The sequence below is a fragment of the Bufo bufo genome, chromosome 9 (assembly GCF_905171765.1).
Source record: "Bufo bufo chromosome 9, aBufBuf1.1, whole genome shotgun sequence".
In the NCBI taxonomy this organism is placed as follows: Eukaryota; Metazoa; Chordata; class Amphibia; order Anura; family Bufonidae; genus Bufo; species Bufo bufo.
The window spans coordinates 63,525,338-63,546,882 of NC_053397.1; the positions used below are offsets into that span (position 1 = coordinate 63,525,338).

Here is a 21,545-nt window from a genome sequence, read left to right on the forward strand (position 1 = left end):
CTGCTTTGTTTAATTTGGGCTTGGCATTATGCAAGTCAGGGTGTGTCAGTGTAAGAGACCGGTTTGGGGCTTGTTTTATGTTTTTCGGGAGGTACGTTCCATTTGTTCTCCTAAAATTGCTATCATCATGTGCATTTTGACTCCTTTGAGATGCACAACAAACATACAGGTAGCAGATTTTTCATAAACCGATTAAAAAAAAAAAAAAAAAAAAAAAAAAGTAAGAAGTTAACTAAATATATAAAAAACATAGGCTTATCTTTCCACAGTAAAAAAATAGAGGTGGAAATGTTCATTGATTGCATTCATTGTGCAATCCATTTAAATTAGCAGAGGAGACAGATGATTCATTACTACAGTTGGGATGGAGTAATAACTTACGGTAGAAGATCCTAAGTAATGCTAGATCTCAGGGGCGTAGCTAAAGGCTCATGGGCCCTGGTGCAAGAGTTCAGCTTGGGCCCCGCTTCCCTCAGTACTTTGTGGCTAGGGAAAGGGAAGCACATAGCCTTTGTATCGCCTGAGACAAAAATGGAATCTCTCCTCCTCCCCCCCCCCCCATGCCAAATTCTTGACCTTCCCCTTCCCTCCAGCCAGAGATGTAACTTGACCAGCATGCACTTTCTATAATACCGGTGTCTTCTTATGCAGCACAAGGGTCTTTGGACCCCCTCAGGCTCCTGGGCCCAGTAGGACTGCTACCTTTGCACTAGCTATAGCTATAGCTATGCCCCTGCTAGATCTCATATAGTCAGCAAGATGGACGGATTAGAGAAAAGCCGACAAAGTCTAGTACACAGGCGAGCCGCACTGCTGCTATGGGGCACATCGAGGGAAGATGCCAATTACATTTTTAAGAAAAACATCAATAGGGCATAGTCACCCCTTTCTGTGCTGTCCTTGGCTTCTTTTCCTTGCATGCCTGAACATTATAACACAGGCGTAGAAGAGTCTGTTCAGGGACAACAGATGTGGGTGAAAAAATCCTCACTGCCACGGTTTACACAGCACGATCAGCTGCCCAGAAACAATGACTTAGGTGTCGGCATCAATGATTACACCCGATAAATTAGTGTTTTACACGTTCATCGAGTTATCTGCGGAAACTTTACCTGTGCCAGTTATCGGGAACGAGAATTCGTACTAGCGGTTATTGCAGATAATTATCCTAACAATTACCCCATGTAAATCCAGCTTAAAGAGAACCTTTCACCGCTCCTGACATGCCCGTTTTAATAGCTTCGTGCATTCCCCGTTTAATAACAATTCTGGAGCATCTATTCTTATGGCTACATGTTGTGCCATTCCTTTATTATTTCTACTAGAAGTTATGGATGAATTGCTAGCAGTTTGCAGTAAGGGTACAGAGGGGCGGTAACCAGTTGGGGGTGTGTACCTGCACAGTCTGAAAATGGCAGCACTGATTGGATAGAGTGAGTCTGTGCAGGTACACACCTCCAACTGGTTACCGCCCCTCTGTACCCTGACTGCAGACTGCTAGCAATTCATCCATAACTTCTAGTAGAAATAATAAAGGAATGGCACAACATACAGACATAAGAATAGATGCTCCAGAATTGTTATTACATGGGAAATGTATGTAACTATTAAAACAGACATGTCAGGAGCGGTGAAAGGTCCTCTTTAAGTACAGTAAAACCACTGGACTCCATGCATTTACTGGTTTTCCACATTGTAACAGCTTATTGCGGTAGTTTTCATAACAGGACATGTCTCAGCTGTATGTTTATTAAAGGGTTTATCTTGTTTCAGAAAGAAAAAAAAAGGACTCTTGGGATATGCCTGTAATTAATAATAGTTGATATTTACCCACAATATGTATGATGCCCGCTGTGCTGTTGAGTGTGCAGAGATGGACTAGCCATAGCCACCACAGTGAAATTTCTCTGTGGGCTGATGCCCCAGAGGCCTCCCCAAGCCCTCCTATATAATGATCTCAAGCTCTCAGTAGTAATTACAGCTAGGAGCAGCAGGTATTTGTGCACTTGGCCGGCAGCTGCAGGTGCCTACCTGAACTCAGCTGTATCACCTTCCTCAGTTGAATACTGCAATGGGGACAGCAGTATTTTGTGCTGCACTGTGGTATTTGGGTCTGCTGAGGTGGTAATTTGTGCTGCCTTACGGTATTGCTTGTCCCATCTACGTGTCTTTCCTTATGTCAATTTGGACCCACCGACAGCATAGGGGCCCTTTTAGGTTTTTTCCAGGGCCACTTTAAGTTCTGAGTCTTCCCCTGAGAGCGGGCACCATCGATAAAGACCTGACTTCCACAATACGTGTATGTCGGAGGATGGGAAAGGGTAAAAAAAAAAACAAAAAAAAAACCAACTTAAAAATGGTAATGTTTTCTTAACCCTCTAATTGGGCCAAAGACAACATGTATATATGCTAGTCCAGGGATCAGCAATCCCCCGCACTCCAGCTGCTGGGAAATCACAACTCCCAGCAAGGGCTGAAACAATTACTCGGTTAGATGGAGTAATTAGGCACACAAAAAATCCTTGATGCAAATTTTTTGCATCGAAGATTCGTTTGTGTCACGTGACCACGGAGCAGGAGTGAAGCGCTTGCTATTACTCCCACTCCATGGTCTTCCGCTGGCCCGCAATACTCACATTTCCAGCAGGGGGCCTCCGGACACTTCACAGCACGTCCATGGTCCCGCGCTGCACTGACCTCCTGACGTACGCACGCCGTGACCTGACGCGCTGTGTGACGTCAGACGTAGAGCGGAACAATGGAGTGTCGGCGGCGCCCCTGCTGGAAAGGTAGGTTGGTGCGACTAAGGCCGGGCTCCCGGACTGCACAGCGTCATAGCAACCAATGCTATGAGAGCTGCTGGCACAAGTGGCTGGGGGGTGGGAGCTGCTGTCACAAGAGGGGGGGGGAGCTGATGGCGCTGGGGGAAACTGAAGCACTTGAGCTGATCAAACAGGGGGGAACGAAGGGTGTTGGGGACTGATGGCAGGGGGTCTGATGAGTTTTTATAAAGGAAAACAGTATTAATTCATTTTGTCTTATTAGATTACTGGATTAATTGTAAAAATAAAATCGATAGAATATTCGATTTCTAAAATAATCGGTTTACTGCAGCCCTACACCCAGCATATACACACACACACACACACACATATATATATATATATATATATATACACACACACGTCCATAGTAACAAGACAACGACAGGTTATTGAAAAAAGAAGCATTAACATTTATTTGACGCTAACATTTTTTTCTTTGTTTACACTTTACACATGCTAAAAAAGCATAAAATGACCAAGTAAACATTTTATGTACACAACACTTTATAAAAAGGTGCAAATGATGTGTAGTCTTCACCTTTTGTGCATATGCTTTACAGGTATTACCGTCCTGCCCGTGCTTTATTTTTTTAAGCAGAAATTGGGTAGCAGGTCAGTCACATGAGACTGTTAGATTGCAGAGTGAGAATTAGGTAGATCTAGTGTACGGATTATTTAGGCAGAACAGCCATCAGCTGAGTAATTTGCAGTTCAATGATTGACGGGACCACGGGTCCCGTCAATACAATTGCCAAAAAGTATTGTAAACATTTCACGGGGATGGATGGGTTTTTGCACATTTCACAGCGTTCCGAGGTTGCAATAAAGCCTTCAAGCCGGAGATTCCTCCGCAGAGTACGGGCATTTGAGGACGGGGGGGGGGGGAAGTCTTCTTGTTTCAGATTACAGAAGGTGAAAATTAACAACCATACCTGGTGAAATGTAGCATCTTCACTCATATACAAGGCAATTTAAGGAGCCGTTTAATGCAATCCTGAGTCCAGCCTCTCAATGACAATTTAAGCTGCACTTGCCAACATGATGCGGTACCCAACAAACACCGATAACCTATACCTGCAGGATCGTGCCCGAAAGACATCACCAGTAGGTAGTGGTACACACAGATGAAGCGTATCACAATACAACGCACTTCTCAGACTTGTATAAATCCTTACATCGCCATGTCCTAATGCACTTCTAGACACTATAGGGCCAACTGAGGACATTGAGGAGATGATAAACTGGAGGAAATGGAGTAAATGTGCCAAATGTTTTAAAAAGAGATTACCATCTACACAGAAATGTTCATATAGTGTCTCTTAAAGCGTTGTCCAATTTAGAAAACCCATTTTCAGAGCGCAGACCACTCTAGAGGACATATTCAGCATTACATGGGCAGTCCATTGATGGGGACGGGCAGTGTATCCCCCTGTGATGGCATAGCAGGCAAACTGAACACTTACAGGGGTTGGTCACTTTCTGGCTTCTTTGACAAATGTAGGTAAGGTGACTATATGACACTTACTAGTATAGTCTTTGTTGATTTTCTGTGTCGCTTGCTATATTTCATAAGTCATGTCTCCTTCCTGACCAAATATCTCACAGAAAACCTGTCCATAAGATGGCTGCTGATGAAGGGTCATGTGACCAGTAAAAATAAAAGTCCAGACACATCCCTCAGCCTTCTCCACTCAAATACATCACATCTGTCTCTGCACTTGCAATGTTGAGTGTTTTATTGCCGGAGCAGTGTATTTGAATAGAGGAGACTGAGTGATCTGCCTGGTCACATGACCCTCCATCAGCAGCCATTTTATGGACAGGACTTCTGTGTGGACAGCACAAAAGACTTGACCAACAAGCAGAACATTGTGGATGTTGGTGTTTTTTGTGGCAAATTTTTTGTGGTAAACATAGCATGCTCTAGGTTTGACATTTTCTCTGTTATATGCCCATTAGACTTCTTTATAGGACTTAAAAAAAAAAAAAAAAAAAGGCATGTACAACATTTTTGTCAGATTTCACTCCGAATTCTGCACTGAAATCAGATGACAATCCACACCCTATGCATGTGAATAGTGTTTCCGCAACCCTGGTCACATGCCAAGGAAAAACTCTATGCAGGGTTTTGGCTGCAGGTAGCATGTTGCTTGTTTCACACGGGACCACTGAGGATTAGGCTACTTTCACACTAGCGCTTTTTGCGGATCCGTTATGGATCTGAAAAAAACGCTTCCGTTACAATAATACAACCGCATGCATCCGTCATGACCGGTCTTCTATAGCCATGACGGATCCGTCTTGAACACCAGAGAAAGTCAATAGGGGACGGATTCTTTTTCTATTGTGCCAGAGAAAACGTTTGGCTCCGCTTCGTCAGGCGGACAGCAAAGCGCCGCAGGCAGCGTTTTGGTGTCCTCCTCCAGAGCGGAATGGTGACTGAACGGAGGCAAACTGATGTATTCTGAGCGGATGCTTTCCCATTCAGAATGCATTAGGGCAAAACAGAGCCATCTTGGACCGCTTGTGAGAGCCCTGAGCGGATCTCACAAACGGAAAGCCAAAGTGTGAAAGTAGCCTTAGTCCCACTGACCGACAGTGAGGTGAATCCTCCTGTGGATCTGCGGCAAGTCCGATATACATGTGAAACAATAGAACACGGAACAGTCTGGGGGTTGGTGCAGGGGGTGCTGAATATGTTTAACAGGCATTGTATACATGGATGACTTGATAGAAAGAAATGTTTTAAGGCTGTAATTCTACAGAAAAGTCCTTCATTAAATATTTACATCAGTTACATAGTATAGCGCTGATTCTATTAAAGTAAAAAAGCATATTTTTAGATTCTGTTAAAGGGCATCTGTCAGCAGATTTGTACCCAATACACTGGCTGACCTGTTCCATGTGCGCTTGGCAGCTGATCAGAGCCTCGAGGTGCAATGACAACGCCCCTGTTCCTCCTAGAGGCTCATTTGCATATATTAAAAAATCATTTTTCTCAGCAACATATGAACAGGAGACCAACACGGATGCCTTCAGATGCAAAGTGCACATGCGAGAGGTCAGCCATTTTCATAGGTACAAATCTGCTGACAGATGGCCTTTAAAGAAAGCCTTTTCTTCTAATCCAGTAGTCCTTTACATGCTGCCCACCACAAGCCTTGGCCGCATCAAAACAAAGGTGCAGCACAGGGCTGGGCGCGATACTGAAAATGAAAAGTAACTCGCTCCAATCTAGAGCGACAGATTATCCGACCAATTTCTGTCCAATCGTTGGTGTGTATAACAAAAGATCTGGGTGTGTAAACAGCCATCTGACCAATGATTGGTGAGAATCTGTCAGATAATCTGTTGGTGTAATACAGCCCTAAGAAGGCATCACTTGCTGATCCATTTATCCACATAGGTAAAAAAACAATCCTGTTCAGACAAAATGTGGAGGAGTTCACTCCCTTCATTTTACAACACACACTGAAAACATAAAAGTGTGAGTCAGACTGGTTACTATGCTGAAAACGTATTTATGCTTGCACAAATTTGCATTACTAAGTACTGTGGGGAAATCCCGAATGACGTTAGGATACCTTCACACTTACATTGTTTCCGGCAGAGGAGCTCCATACTGGAATTAAACGGATCCGTTATGACTACACACCAGGATGCATCCCTTCTGAAAAAATGGCTCCTCAAAAAACCGTATCCGTCACCATTGACTTACATTGTTTTCAGTGCCGGATCAGTTTTTTTCCCCATTTTTATGACTGGACACAAAACCGCAGCTTGCAGGTTTTTGATGCAAATTTTATAGCCAAAATCAGGAGGTGATCATAAAAGGAGAGAAAGATTAACCACTTCGGGATCAGAGCATTTTTTTGTTTTTGCATTTTTAAACTCCCTGCCTTCAACGCTATAATTTTTTATTATTTTTTTTTTTCTCTACATATAGCCTTATGTGGGGTTGTTGTTTGCAGGACAGATTGTATTTTGTAACAGCACCATTTAATTTTAAAAAAGTTAAAAAAATTCATTGCAGGGTAACATTGGAAAAATTCAATTCCTCCCTTAGGCCCCTTTCACACGAGCGTGACGGATTGGCTCCGGATGCGTTCAGTGAAACTCGCACCATTTTGCAATCAAGTTCAGTCAGTTTTGTCTGCGATTGCGTTAATTTTTTTCTGCCCGGGTGCTATGTGTTTTGATGCGTTTTTCACGCGCGTGATAAAAAAACTGAAGGTTTACAAACAACATCTCTTAGCAACCATCAGTGAAAAACGCATCGCACCCGCACTTGCTTTCCGGATGCAATGCGTTTTTCACTGAAGCCCCATTCACTTCTATGGGGCCAGGGCTGCGTGAAAAAAAAACGCAGAATATAGAACATGCTGCGATTTTCACGCAACTCAGAACGCTCATGTACACAGACCCATCAAAATGAATGGGTCCGGACTCAGTGCGGGCGCAACGCGTTCACGTCACTCACTGCACCTGCGTGGAAAACTCGCTCGAGTGAAAGAGGCCTTAATTTTTGCTTTTTTTGCCGTCCACTAAAAATGACATGGCAACCTTATTCTGCTGGTCAGTACATTGGCAGCAATACCAAGTTACAACAGTTTTTAAGAACTTTTTAAGAACCTTTGACAAAAATGTTTTTCTTTGCATCACCAAATTCTGACATGTGTAACTTTTTGATATTTCTGTCTACAGATCTGTGTGAGAAATTATTTTTTGGGGGGTGAGATTTAGGTTATACTGCTACCATTTAGATTTTTTGATCACTTTTTATAAAAAAAATTTAGGGGGAAATCATCCAGCTTTTTTTTCCCCATTACGGCTTTATATCTTAATAGTTTGAACATTTTGAGACATAGCAATACCAATTAGGTTTACTTTTTAGTTTATTCTTATATGTAAAATGGGGAAAGGGGCTGATTTAAATTTTTAATATTTTTGTGTTTTTTTAAGTTATTTTTTAAGTTAGGGGACCTGAACATGTGAAAACTTTGAATGCTTATACCATAAACTGCATTTGTGTACTATTGCAATCTGTAGGATTTTCAATGGCTGTCTATAGGCAGTTTCCGATGAAAGGACAGAGGGAGCCCCCTCTGCCTCTATCTAACCACTCCGACGTGGTGGTCACTACTGAATGGAAGAGACTGATTTATCTTGATCCTAATGTAGTAGGTGACGTAGTCAGAGTTTATATTTGTGACTTTGAACTCGGTCCTTGCACCCCACGGGGCACAGTCTGTTGCTGGCCATACTGATTGACTTGTACTCTTAGGTCAGTACTTATGCATGAAAGGCCTCTACACTATAAAAAAGTATCACTATAAATTTAATGTTTGTGGCCTTTTTCGTGGTGTTTTTTTTAAAATCCAGTTTCAATTTGTACATGTGTTTTTCAAGACCTATAGAGAAGGCTATAGGAGAAACACCAGGAAAAACACATTTTAAGAAAAATAAAACGGACCTAAACAAAACCCCAAAAAGTTACCAAAATGACACAAACCAAAATGCATTGAAGGCAGTGTCTTTTATATTTGACTATAGACTTTACAGTAACATCTGGCATTTTGGGCAAGAAAAAAAACCTAAAAAAAACATGGCATTTTTACAAATATGCAATATGTGAAACCAGTCAAAAGGTATTTCCAGGATTAGCGCCACTGTAGTGAATACCAGAGACAGCCCATGGACAAGAGAAGTGTTATTTCTGGACTAAAAAACAAAAACAAAAAAAAAAATGATAATTTTTTTTTCTAACTCAGACCAACCCCTTTAAAACAGGATGCCATTGGCATTACAGATTCATTAGCACGGCTCCGATGTTTCTCATAGAGCAAGGGTCAGCGACCTTCGGTGGGTCAGCTGCCGTGAAACTATCACTCCCAGCATGCACACTTGCTCATCTGTTCTTGCAACTGCCCAAAAAAAGTGAGGGGAGGATTCTGGGAGTTGTAGTATCAGAACAGCTGGCGTGCCGGAGGCCGCTGATCCCCGTCACAGAGCATGCCTCAGGCTAAGGACAAATGTACATTCTTTCTCACTCCATTTTACAGAAATTTAAGGCAGACGTGACAACAGAACAAGGATGTCTATTCCCAAAAATACAGGTAATTGTAAGGACTCATTAAACCCAAGCTAATTCGGGCTTTCAACCCTTGGAAAATGAAGGTGCAGACTATGACTCTCAAAGCCATGAGACATTGGATAAGTTATATTTACAGTAGGCATAAATTAACTAAAAAACATTCTTCATACAAATGTACAGAATTTTATGGTAGCCACCTTAAATCTGCGTAGGCACATGAGACAGGGTTTTGCTAGGGTTGATGGAAAACGACCAGTTGGTGACCACCACAAACAAGTCATACATGAGGACCTGTTCCGCACTGCGATTTGGCCGATTCAGGGTCAGTACGTGGCCAATTGCGCCCCAATGTGTGTGATAAATTGCCAAATCAAATGTGTCTACGACGGGGTCCATAAGGGAGCTTGCAAGACCAGCAACAGGTAATGTGAGGCCCATATCTGGAGAAGTCTCCTCTAGAACAATCCTGACTCGCTCATTATTTTATCAAGTGCATTCCAGAATGTTTGTTTTTTGCTGACAGAGCAGTAAATAATTAAAAATTTTTGCAAAGCCTTCAAGATGAGGGTTTTTGCAGGCTTCACAGAACCTCACTAATGTAATACAAACCTTAGCCTAGAGCTAGGCCTTCGATGTGAGCACCTTATGACGCATTACAACCCTACCATAGGTGGCATAGTATATACCTGCAGGAACATAAAACTGCTGGACTGGATGAAGTATGTAATACTTAGGTGGACTGCTTTTTCACCCACAATAATATCATCTTATACACAAACTGTACAATGTTTGCTACATCTTCACAAGGCAGTGCTACTTTGAGAGTAGCCTAGTCATGGCCTGGAACAGTATGCATGGTAGCAGTTAGTGCAGCAGGTTTTAGAGGCACAAGGAAACTTGGGGGAGACACTAGTGCACGTGGCTGTACAAGGCATGTACTGCAGCATCTTACTGTATGGAAAAGGCTCATAAATCTCAGGGTGGATTAGGAGCATCCAATGGAGGGGTCAAAAAAAAAAGAAATAATCTTCATTTTGCAAGCAGTCATTCATGTGTCCTGTTAGGTCAACCATTTCAAAGCTAGGAATTCACATATTTGCCCAGTTATAGGAAAGGAGCAGTCTTGGACATACTCATACCGTATGCACTGACGCAATGATTTTGGGTATCGGTGGATTGTAACGTAGGTTCTTGGCACATCACCGATCTATTCAGGATCAGATAACATGCAAGTAAACGTTCCTCAGCTTCACAGGCTTGGTGCCACCAAGACGTATCACTTTCAGAGCTTCCCAAAAGATACAAGAGTCATTGCATCACCTACTAAAACTGAAAAATCGTAGAAGGAAACTGGTGTTGGGGAAGGGGGAAGTCAAAATGCAACAAACTTAAGTCTTCCATAGGGGCCAAAGATACCGCCGGCATCCCATGTAAAAATCAGGAAGACTAAGAAGACTTGTATAATGCATTAGAGAGGGATATGGATAGGACTATTCTTTTAATAATTACGCGTCCCTTGGTGTTACTGGTGGAAATGCTAACCACAAGGGGCTTATATCTCAAGATCATGAGGGAAGTCTCTGGCAGTATTCATGAACCAAGGCTTTGTCAGACTCGACGTCCGATCAGACGCACTACCAGATGTGGGATTCACAGTGTGTCATTTTGATCACGCCAACGCCTCCACCTAACCGCCGGTAGTTCATGCCTCCATACAGTCTGCAAAGAGAAAGAAGCCGCTCATTACTTTCCAAAGTACACTGGTAACCAGACAAGTGAACAGCAATTGTACTATTACAATGGCAAACGTGCAAATGAAAGACCCCACCCCCCCCCATTATATTCCAATGCCTTGTTAAAGGGGATGTCTGCCATTATATGTTAAAAGGCTCGCTAGTGACAAAAGAGGAAAAAAAATATAAAATGCAATATTCATGCCCGCTGCTCCTTTCCCAAAGTCTCACGGTGCCCTGCAGGAAACACCCGCTAAGAATCACAGACAGCAGCAAAGACTGGTGGCGAGAGGTCAGTGAGCGAGTATAGGATTTATTTTATTAATTTTTGCCATGGGGAGCCTATAAAAATATGTCCAGACAAAGGCCTCATGCACGCGAACGTATTTAATTTCCGTTCCGTTTTTTTTTGCGGATAGGGTGCGGACCCATTCAGTTCAATGGGTCTGCAAAAAATGCGGATAGCACACCGTGTGCTATCCGCATCCGTATGTCCATTCCATAGCCACGCAAAAAAATAAAAAGTCCTATTCTTGTCCGTTTTATGCATTGTTACAATGGATCCGCAAAAAAAAAACAGATGGCATACGGATGCCAACAGTTTTTTTGGCGTATCCGCAATTCACGGACCGCAGAACACATAGTCGTGTGCATGTCGCCAAACCCTGCATTTTTCATTCTGGTTTTTTTTTGTCATATTTTTGCTAAATGCCAAAACGGATGTCCGGAGAAGGGCATCATCATTGGAAATTGCTTAGCGTCTTACCTCTGCAGGGATTACATTTCATTTTGGGGGGAAAAAAATTAGCAAATACATCCCTGTATATATGCACTAGGGCAGTGATGGCTAACCTCCGATACTCCAGCTGTGGTAAAACTAGGACTCCCAGCATGCTCTATTCATTTTTATGGAGTTGTGAGAACAACCAAGCGTGTGTGCATCTTGGGAGCTGAAGTCTGACCACTGCTGGAGTGCCGGAGGTTCGCCATCACAGCACTAGGGAGTACACCCAATAAAATCTGGTCTTTTTTTGCGGAACAGATTTGTGGACATACGGATACGGAATGCACGCAGTCAGTGAAATGAACGGTTCCACATAAGGGCCGCAAAAAAAAAATGGAACGGAAATACATTTGTGTGCATGAGCCCTAAGGCTGAATTCACATGACAGTTATTTTTTTATTCTTCTAATCCATCAGAAGAACAGAAAAATAAAGAAAAAAACTGATCCTTGAAATAAAAAAATGGATCCGGTGCATTAGTTATGCACATTTGGCGTCCGTTTCAGCCATTTCAGTCAGAGATCTGTTTTTTTAAAAGGAGAAAAAGTCCCTTATTCCTGTCTAAAATGACAGTTATGCACATTTGGCGTCCGTTTGAGCCATTTCCATCAGATATCTAATGCACCAGATCCATTTTTTTTTTTTTCAAGGATCTGTTTTTTTCTTTATTTTTCTGTTCTTCTAATAGAAGAAAAGAAAAATAACAGGGATGTGAACTCTCCCTTACCTCGCCATCTTCTACCACTGACTCCAGCAAACACACTGACAATCCGGTTGCCCTCCCATTTTTTATTTATAAGTGGCCGGCATGCGTCTGCTGCAGCCAATCAGTGGCCTCTGAGGTCACGTGGCATACTACTGGCATCAGGGTCCCAATCACTGAGCAGTGGCATCAGTAAAATGGCCACTGATTACCCGCTGGTAAACACAGACGAGGGGCCTGCCCATCAGTGGGGGATAGAAATGGTGACTAGTTATTTATTTATTTTTTTAAGAAATTAGATAACTGCTTTCAACTTTCAGTAAGACAACGGATTAGGGGGGGGAAAAAAAAAAAGGAAAAAGACCCAGAGCAATGAGAGAAAGAAAGCATCATTTTACCTTACAATTATTTATAATTTTTGTCTTTTTATTTTAATTTTGCTGTGTGTATCAGCATACAAATAAACTGGTAAATTCTGCAGTTTCCATACTGGCTGCTAGATGTCAGAAACACCGGCAGCTTCTTTTACTCTGACTCAGCGCTTGGCCAGACACAGATCATTTGGCAATAAATATAATAATTAGCATTTGTCAGTATAATTTGGATATTGTAACTTGTATAACCGGGAATACTGGTGTGGAAAATGTGGCAAACCTGAGAATAGCTGATCGGTGGGGGGGTGGGGTTTCCCCACCTCCCGCAATAAGATATTGATGGCCTATCCTGAGGACTGGCCATCAATCTAAAAATCCTGGAAAAAACAAAACAAAAAGCCTTATACTCTTTAGTGTTTTAGGGCGTTTTGTTTTGGCCTTTATTTCAAATTGCGGCATATGCAAAGAGCAGTGTTCTTCCAACTGATTCTCTTTAGAACTTCAAGAAGAAGATGCATATACTGAACATAAAAAAAACAAAAAACAAGGACACCATAAATGCTTGTTAAAAAAAACAAAAACAAGAAAAACACTATATACAAAACAGGGGTCACAAAGAGATTAAATCTGTGTCACGTACCTCCATGTATTAGCGTCTGGGTCAAATACTTCTATCGTCTTCAAGTATGTTGTTCCGTCAAATCCTCCTACCGCCATCAACTGTCCATTCACCACAGCAAGACCGACCTATAGCACACGCATAAGCGCAGTGGTTAAATACTGCTAAAGGGGCTGTCCGGTTTCATGACATTCATGATAACTCTGGAACTTGTGTAACTTTAGCTCCTAACCAGTGTCGGTATGAAAAATGGCCCCACCGGTCATACTGCTGCACCAATAAGGGAGATGTTGGAAGGGAAGGACTGGGCTATGGGGCACGCCAACAAACCCTAAAGGGGTATTACTATATTAGACATTTATGTGTATTATATACAAACGGGACCTGAAGTTATATTTTCTGGTAAAATCTCATCCGTCTTCCTACCACTATAAACGCATTATTCCGAGGCAGAGGATCCACAGAGTATCAGCCCCCAGGGAGCATCCCCAAATGTGAACAAGGTCTTCTAACATTACCAAAAAAATCCCGCACTGACTAAGTGTTCAGGAATTAGCAGACCACTGGCAACCCGGACCATATGTGAAGGCATTATTCTAGAAACAGTCCTCTAAGACAACACCAGGGCAGATCCATGGCCATGATAAAGTCATCAAGGGGGAGATTTAGCATCCAGTTTGTGGCAGAAAAGTGGTGTTAAAAAGTCATGTTTGAGACTTTTTTTTTTAAATTGTCGCAAGTGCCTTTTTGACGCCGCCATTGCAACAATTTCTTAAAGGGGACATGCCCAGTGTGGGGGGTGATCAGCCAATGCTACAAATTTATCTTCATTTACACCACTTTTCTGATGCAAATGGAGCCAGGAATCTATGGCATCTCAGAGCTCAGACGCGCGGACTGCTGGACGATGCGCCTAAGTTATGACGGGGCCTGGACCCTGTCATAAATTAGGTGCATCTTCCGGCAGTGCAGGGGATATCAAGATCAGTGTAGAAAGCACCGGTCTTGATAAATTGCCCCCTATGACATAAAATTTTTAGAGACGCCATCTAAGTCACTGATAACTTTAATATGCCCAACTGGCACTGCACAATGGTCGGAGGAACTTTTAGCAGAACAATGAACATCCAATTTGCCATAAATATCTGACAGGTGTGAGTCTCAGAGGTGCGACCTGCAACCATCTTGAGAACAGGGCCCTGCCCCACACCGCCGTGGAGAGGTGGCCATGCAGGCAGGAGTTCTGAAAACAGCCAAGTAAGCACACACTGCCATTTTTGGAAGTTCAACAGAAGTGAATGGAGAAAGTAGCACATGTGCCGCCATATCTCCATTCACAGAAGCACAAGACGGAGACCCGTTCCCGAAACAGCAGCGGGTCATTTATGGCACAACATAGCTATCTCTGACAGCATTGATAAATCTACCTTACTATCTCAAATATGGATATAAAGACCTTAAAATCATTTTACAGCACATATGTTCCTACCCCACTCCGCCGCGAGGTCATGGCGACTACTGGTGACCACTGGTTGGTCCTGGGATTGTACCGTTCAGCACTACTCAGCTCTGTGGTGTCATCTCTTCCGCCTACTGCATAGATCATATCCTGGTACACAGCACAGCCCAGGTGTTTTCGTCGGGTACCCATTGGGGCTATTGTGTGCCAGCGATTTTCCTGAGGATTGTACCGCTCAACTGAAATAGGAGAACATAAAACTGTGAAGCAACTTTTTTGGGCAGATTTGTGGGAAGCAAACATTTCACGCATTGGATGAAAAATAGTTTTGGCGCCTCCATTTTAGACAAAATTTGCAAGGAGGTAATTTGACTTCTAAAATCGTACGCACCCTGGTTATTACTTAGGGCAGGCAGATCTGCTAGTAACGTGGCCCTTCTGCGCGTACGTCTTTTTAGACTGTCTGCTCTACTCCCTAGGAATCCACACTCGCTGTCAGGGTTCTAGCTGCCCAACATCTCACAAAAGGATAAATGGCCGATTTACAGATATATCCGATAAAGCAACGACTGTCAATTATTGTGAAGGGGCAAGGAGAGAAGAAAAACCATGAGTCTGCATAATGGCTGATGATAAAGAATTCAGCCAACTTAGAGAAAGTCTTCTTATTCTAGTGGCGATTGTATTCCTGGAAGAATTTATAACGGCCATGGCACAGTAATCTCATGTAGGAGATGTGAAGCAGCACAGAGCATTCCATTATAGGAGCTTGATAAAAGGGTTAGTCAATAACTTGTTAATTTAATTCAAAAGAAGCTGGCAGAATTGTAAATGCAGCTCTGGAGTATGGCTCACTTTCAGTAAATGTCAGGAAGGTGCGGTTCACACTGGTTCTATTCTGTCGGGTCTCTTTTGAACGTAACAGACACAATAGTATAGTCTTCTCAGCTGCTTGGTAAAATAATGTATTTTCGCTCCATAAGACGTGCAGGGGAAATGACAGTGCGCCCTATGGTGTGAATACTAACAACCGCTTCCATTATGTAGGAGGCGCTGAGTGTAGCGCTGCGCTGGTTGTACTCATAGCTCTCTGGTCTTCTGCCCGTGTCCTGACTGCGAACAGCATGAGGGCGTTCCGCACATAGGAGCGCACTATGACCTCATGATGTGCTACTTTTTTCCTGATTTGAGCTTGGAGGTCTGATGTGACGAGGAATGGGGCTCTGATACAGAGGTCTGATGTAAATATTTTTTCTTATTTTCCTCCTCTATATCCTAGGTCTTATGATTTGGTGCGTCTTATGGAAGGAAAAATATGGTAAATAACAGACTCTTTAAAAATGGAAGCCATGAAGCAGAACATAGGGCACCCTCATCGATTAACTCTTTCTGCAGCTTTTATCAATTGTATCAACCTATAACAATGTTATTTTTTTAATACAGAGCTACCTGCCCTCATCCAACCTCAGGTAATAGTCAAGGATCTGTTAATTGACATGTGCAATCTTGAGTGACAAATGTGCTCATAAACACCGTTTACTCCCACCCCCCCACAGCAGAAATCCATTGAGGATAAATGAAAACAAAAATAATAATTATGTAACACCCTTAAATTTACTCACCGGTATTGAGAGGAGACGTTCCATCTGAACCCCCAACAGCATACAGAAAACCGCCAAGGACTGCGACAGCCACTCCAAGTCTTCGCGTACTCATGGAGGCAACGCGTGTCCATTTATTTTCCTTTGGATCATACCTATATGACAGAGGGAAGAAATTAGGCAACTTTTTCAGATACGCACTGCCGCCAATAGTACCGCTCTGTGTCAGTGAATGGGAATATCTATAAGTTACATTCAGAGGCCAAAATCCTGTTCTGACCTAGCCTAATGTGTCAATCCAAGTAAGTAAGATAGGGTACTTTCACAAGAGTGATGTTTCCATCTGGGTGCAGTCCGTTTTTTTTGCACACGGACACGTTGTGCATATATCCATTTAATTGAACAACACTATGCAGAGACCTGGCTTTAGGGTCAGTGACTAAGCATGTGTGACCAGCTGCACTCATAAGTATTCATGTAAGGCTTCATGCACACCACAAACCATGGATACCGGCCACGTGCATGCTGCCATTTTATTTTCACCACCTGTAGAAATATTCTAACCTTGGCCACCATTTGAAATGAATGGTTCTGGGTGTGCATGGAGCCTATAGAATATCCCTGCTGTGGTTCTATACGAAGCATGTTCAGACTAAGAACTCTACCTTTTAATTACTACCGTACAGGACAGTTTATTGCCCAAGAGGATATTTCTCAATCTGGTCTTCATTGCAACATTAGTTTGTGAAACTCGCCTTTGACTGTCTCTTTATAATTATAAAGCTCACTTTAATGACAAATGTGAATTAAAAAGTTTGAGCAGATTTGTCACATTTATATTAAAAAAATAGTGTAACCTGCACCCCAAGGTCAATAAAGGAATAAAGAAAGAAAAATAATAATTAGATTTAGATATATCTATCTCAGGAGGTATGGGACAAGAACAATCACCTTTTATTAAAAATAGTTTTTTTTGTGCTTACCTGTAAAAATCCTTTTCTCGCCGGGTTCATTGGGGATACAGAAGACCATGGGTATAGCTGCTGCCACCAGTGTTAGCTCCTCCCCTCAGATATACCCCTCCTGCAGACACTGAGCTAATCAGTTTCTACAAAAGCAGTAGGAGCAGCCAGGAGAAGCCAACAGAAAACAATAAAAAGTAAAGAAAGGCGAAGATGGGTCAGAATCAAGAACCAGAGGGACCCATCAAGGAGCGCCATCAATGCACTTACGGGGGAAGGGGGGGGGGGGAAGGAGAGGTGTCCCCCAATGAACTCAGCAAGAAAATAATTTTACAGGTCAGCACAAAAAATCCTATTTTCTCACTCGTATCATTGGGGGGACACAGAAGACCATGGGACGTTAAAGAGCAGTACCATGGGGAGGGAACAGGGACAGAATCAATCCAAGGCTGGTCATAATGCCCCGCACAGAAATGTGGGGGAGGGCACACCGGGAACCCTGATAAGGGACAGGAAGAATCATTCCCAGGAAGGCCAGCCAGAGAGCAGCTGAACACGCAGAGGCTCCGGCTGGGCAGAAGAACAGTCCAGGGAATATAAGTCACGGCTTAGGAGACTGCAGAAGATACAGTAGAGAGAGACCTAGCCTGGATTCAGAAGACTTCTTAGGAAGGGATATCCACAGGTCAGAACCCCAGGAAAAAAACACGCTAGAGCCATTAACAGACACAACATGGTGTGAGAAGAAAAAAGGGAACCACTCAGTGGAAAACAGATTGGAAGAATACGAACTAAAAATGGCGTCAGTGCAGATGAAGTGCAGTCTTGCAGATGTGACAAAAATGTTGCCCCCCATGGGGGACGAAGTTGGGGTTCCAGAAGGCAGGGCCCCAAAACCATAACAGGCTGCCAGAAGAGAAAACTACTCCAGTGGGACCATGACAAACAAGACAGGGCTAGAGAACCTGGATGACGGGCATGAAAATGGCCCACAAGAAAAAGTTCTTGAGGGAGTGAAGAAAGTCAATGGGAACAAGGCAGTGAAACTGACCCCAAACCACAAAAAAGGAGGGGAGTAAGCTTGCAGGAAAAAAAAAAAAAAAAAAGTGTCCTCTGGAAGCAAAAATGTCCCCTCAGACCTAGGGCCAAAAGGGTTTGCTGCATAGAGTGTTCCCCAAGGGGAACGCCAATGTGATAAGTAGAGGTAGGTAGAGGAGGACCTTAAATTCCAGAACAAGAGAGGAGAGAAGCCGACAGATACGCCATGGAAGTGTGCCTGAACTGGCAGACCTAACCGGAAATTGAAGAAAAAAAACACCTAGGCCAAAGGAACGAAAATATTAAGGTTGTGTAAACTCATGAGACACTGTCGGCTGCCAATGAGAGTGATGATACAGAATGAATAGAATCGAGAGGCAAGTGCAAACACTCCGTCAATTAAAAAAGGAGGGTAATGCTGCAGGCTGAACAGCACCCAATGGAAGTACAAGTACTCCGCCCATGGAAGGAGGGTAATGCTACAGGTTGTATCGTATCCAGGGGAGGAGCTATTACTCTGTCTATGGAAAGAGAATAATGGTACGGACTGTATGGTACCCAATGGCAGTGCTATTACCTCGTCTATGGAAGAAGGGTACAGGCTGTACAGTACAGAGTGGAAGTGCAATTACTCCACCTATGGAAGGATGGTAATGCAATAGGCTGTACAGTATCCAGTGGTATAGCCATTACGCTGCCTATGGAAGGAAGACAATGCTATGGGCTGTACAGTATCCAGTGCAAGTACTCCATCTATGAAGGAAGAGTAATGCTACACAGTACGGTATCCAGTGCAAACCCTATCACTCCACCTAAAGGAGGAGGGCAATGCCACAGGCAGAACAGCATCCAGTGCAAGTGCAATTACTCCGCCTATGGAAGGAGGGTAATGTTACAGGATGTACAGGGTCCAGTAGTAAGCGCACATATTCCGCCTAAGGAGGGGAATGTGACAAGACCTACAGAATCCAGTAATAGTGAAACAACTGTGCCTATGGAACTACAGGGAATGCAGTATTCAGCGGTAGTGCAAGACTGCTGCCTTTGGAAGGAAAGTAGCGCTACCGGACGTATGTATCCAGCATTAGTGAGAGCATCCGGCTGTAGTGGTAAGAACCGACTATGGAATGGCAGTGGGAACTTGGTCCAGAACAGGACCAGATAGCTTTGAGGGTTAATAATAATACCTAATTAATTACTTACAACTCAAATCTGAACCCCCAGATGTCTCGAGTCCAGGAAGCATTTTGCCCAGCGCAGTAGTACTGAAGGCAAGGAAAGAGTTAAGCCCAGGGGCGGAGCTTATTGGCCGCTGGTGGAAGAAATGTCGAAAAATTTTGCGCTCTGATAGAACAGTTCCCGTCTCCGAAACAGTCTTGAAGATGCGGCCTATGTAGGCCGCAGAGCCGGGGCTGACCGGAAGAGCTTCCGGTTGGGGCGGCAACGCAGGGAGGGAGCGGGAAAGCAAACCTGTGACATACCCCGGCCGGACAATAAGCCGGCCAGGAGCTAGGGAACTGCCGCGGGAAGCCGGATGGGGGTGGTTGGCCGCAGAGAAGCCTGGGCCTTGATTACCAGCAGAAGACATGGACCGGAACACTGGGAATAAGCGGCCTGACATGAAGTCTCCCTCTCCCTCCCCCTCCCCCTTCCGAAACTGAGGCCTCAGGGGGAAGGGAGGAGGAACGGGGCCTTGGGGACTGAGAGAATACTCAACCGTCTGGCGTTTTCTGCCCCCCTGGCTCCAGCCGGGTCACCAGCTTCGGTGTGTTACCCCTTGGTGAGGGTAGCTACACCGGTAACAGAGGGGACTTAGCAGAGGCCAGACCTGGAGACCCGAAAGCTGGTGGGATACAGAGGCTTTAGGAACCTCTGGTCCTCCTTGCCTTCTGGAGACTGGGAATGAGCAGCAGGCTTGGGGACCCCCTGGACTCCCGTCTATTGGGCGGGAACGCAGGAATCTTGGAGACTGCCAGCAGCCCAGCTAAAGGAAAGAAAATAAAATTTAAAAAAAATCAGCAGACCTGCAAAGCAGGGAGGTCTGCCTCCTACGGACACTAAGCTAAAATTGATTAGCTCAGTGTCTGCAGGAGGGGTATAGCTGAGGGGAAAAGCTAACACATTTTTTTGCTTAGTGCCGCCTCCTAGTGGCAGCAGCTATACCCATGGTGTTCTGTGTCCCCCAATGATACGAGCGAGAAATACATTTTAATACATTTGTAGGTTACAATTTAAATACTATATTCAAAAGTATGTGACCGAAATTACAGTGGAAAATTCTGCTTCAGTTTTGCAGCCATTATTATGTATTAAGTGTGGTTTTTAACACCAAATAACTTTGGGTTCCACCCTCTCCATTGCAAAAGTTCAAATCCGCGGTGGAGATCCGCAGGATAAATTGACATACTGCAGATTTCAAAACCGCACTGGAGGTCAAGGTATGAAAACTGCAGCATGTAGACAAGATTATGTCATCCACTTTGCCAGTAACGGAGAATGCTGCGGATCTGCCTGGCGAAAACCTGTGATGGCAAAGTTGCTGAATTTTTGTCATGTGTGGACAAAGTCTAAAAGTAATACTATATTATAATACAGATAGATCGATAGACAGACGTACTGCTTGAAAATCTCATCAAATATTATTGGGGGGAAAAAAAGCTACTTTATTCTTCGACCAAAGCAATTTTTAGTTGTTGAACACTTACTTAAAACTACAACTCCCAGCATGCTTAGCCTGCCTACAGCTATCAGCTTATTAGGGCTCCAGATGGCGACCAAAATGGTCGCCAATGGGACTTCGCCATTTGTGACTGTACGCAGCCTAAGTTCTCCTTACTAGCACAGTGGAGAAGGAAGGAGTCCCTCCCTCTTTACTGTGACGCGGCCGCCACTACCACCAATGGGGATATAGCAGGGAGGAGGAGGGGAGGAGCTGTCGCCACTGCGCCACCAATGAATGTAAAACATAAGCATAGGCAGCGGTATCACAGACCCGGCCTCAATAACAGGGCATGCGATACGAGGCAATTAACCCCTCAGGTGCCACATGCTCTGAATGTTGAAAATACCGGGGGGCACAGCGGCGAACGGAGCGGCGCCCAGGAATAATAGTAAGTGCACTTAGATCCCTGGGTGCCGCTCTATGCATCCTGCTACTAAGTTCATATTCTTTGGACCTATGAAAGGTCCTCTTTAATTACATTCATTGGTGGTGCAGTGCGCCCCCCCAAAGCCTCCCCCCCCCCCCCCCATTATCACTTGCCACAAGTCGTCGTCCCCCCATTGCTATATGGTGGCCACAGGGTCCCATACCCTCCAGTGGTGGCAGTGACAGATTACACTGCTGGGGCTCAG

The 21,545-nt window shown here is 43.9% G+C and overlaps 1 protein-coding gene across 2 annotated transcripts in view; it reads right to left on the minus strand.

Moving 5' to 3' along the window:
- Nucleotides 1–7,353: 7,353 nt before the first annotated feature.
- The window catches only part of KLHL20 (kelch like family member 20), a 46,336-nt gene continuing 32,144 nt past the window's right edge, over nucleotides 7,354–21,545 (minus strand). For both annotated transcript variants that reach the window (XM_040407233.1, XM_040407234.1), the window contains 4 exons: nucleotides 16,213–16,346; nucleotides 14,621–14,829; nucleotides 13,153–13,259; nucleotides 7,354–10,638 (listed from right to left, as the gene is read on the minus strand). In XM_040407233.1, the coding sequence (XP_040263167.1) occupies nucleotides 10,554–10,638; nucleotides 13,153–13,259; nucleotides 14,621–14,829; nucleotides 16,213–16,346 (535 nt within the window). In that variant the 3' untranslated portion in view covers nucleotides 7,354–10,553. The remainder of the gene's footprint in view (nucleotides 10,639–13,152; nucleotides 13,260–14,620; nucleotides 14,830–16,212; nucleotides 16,347–21,545) is intronic.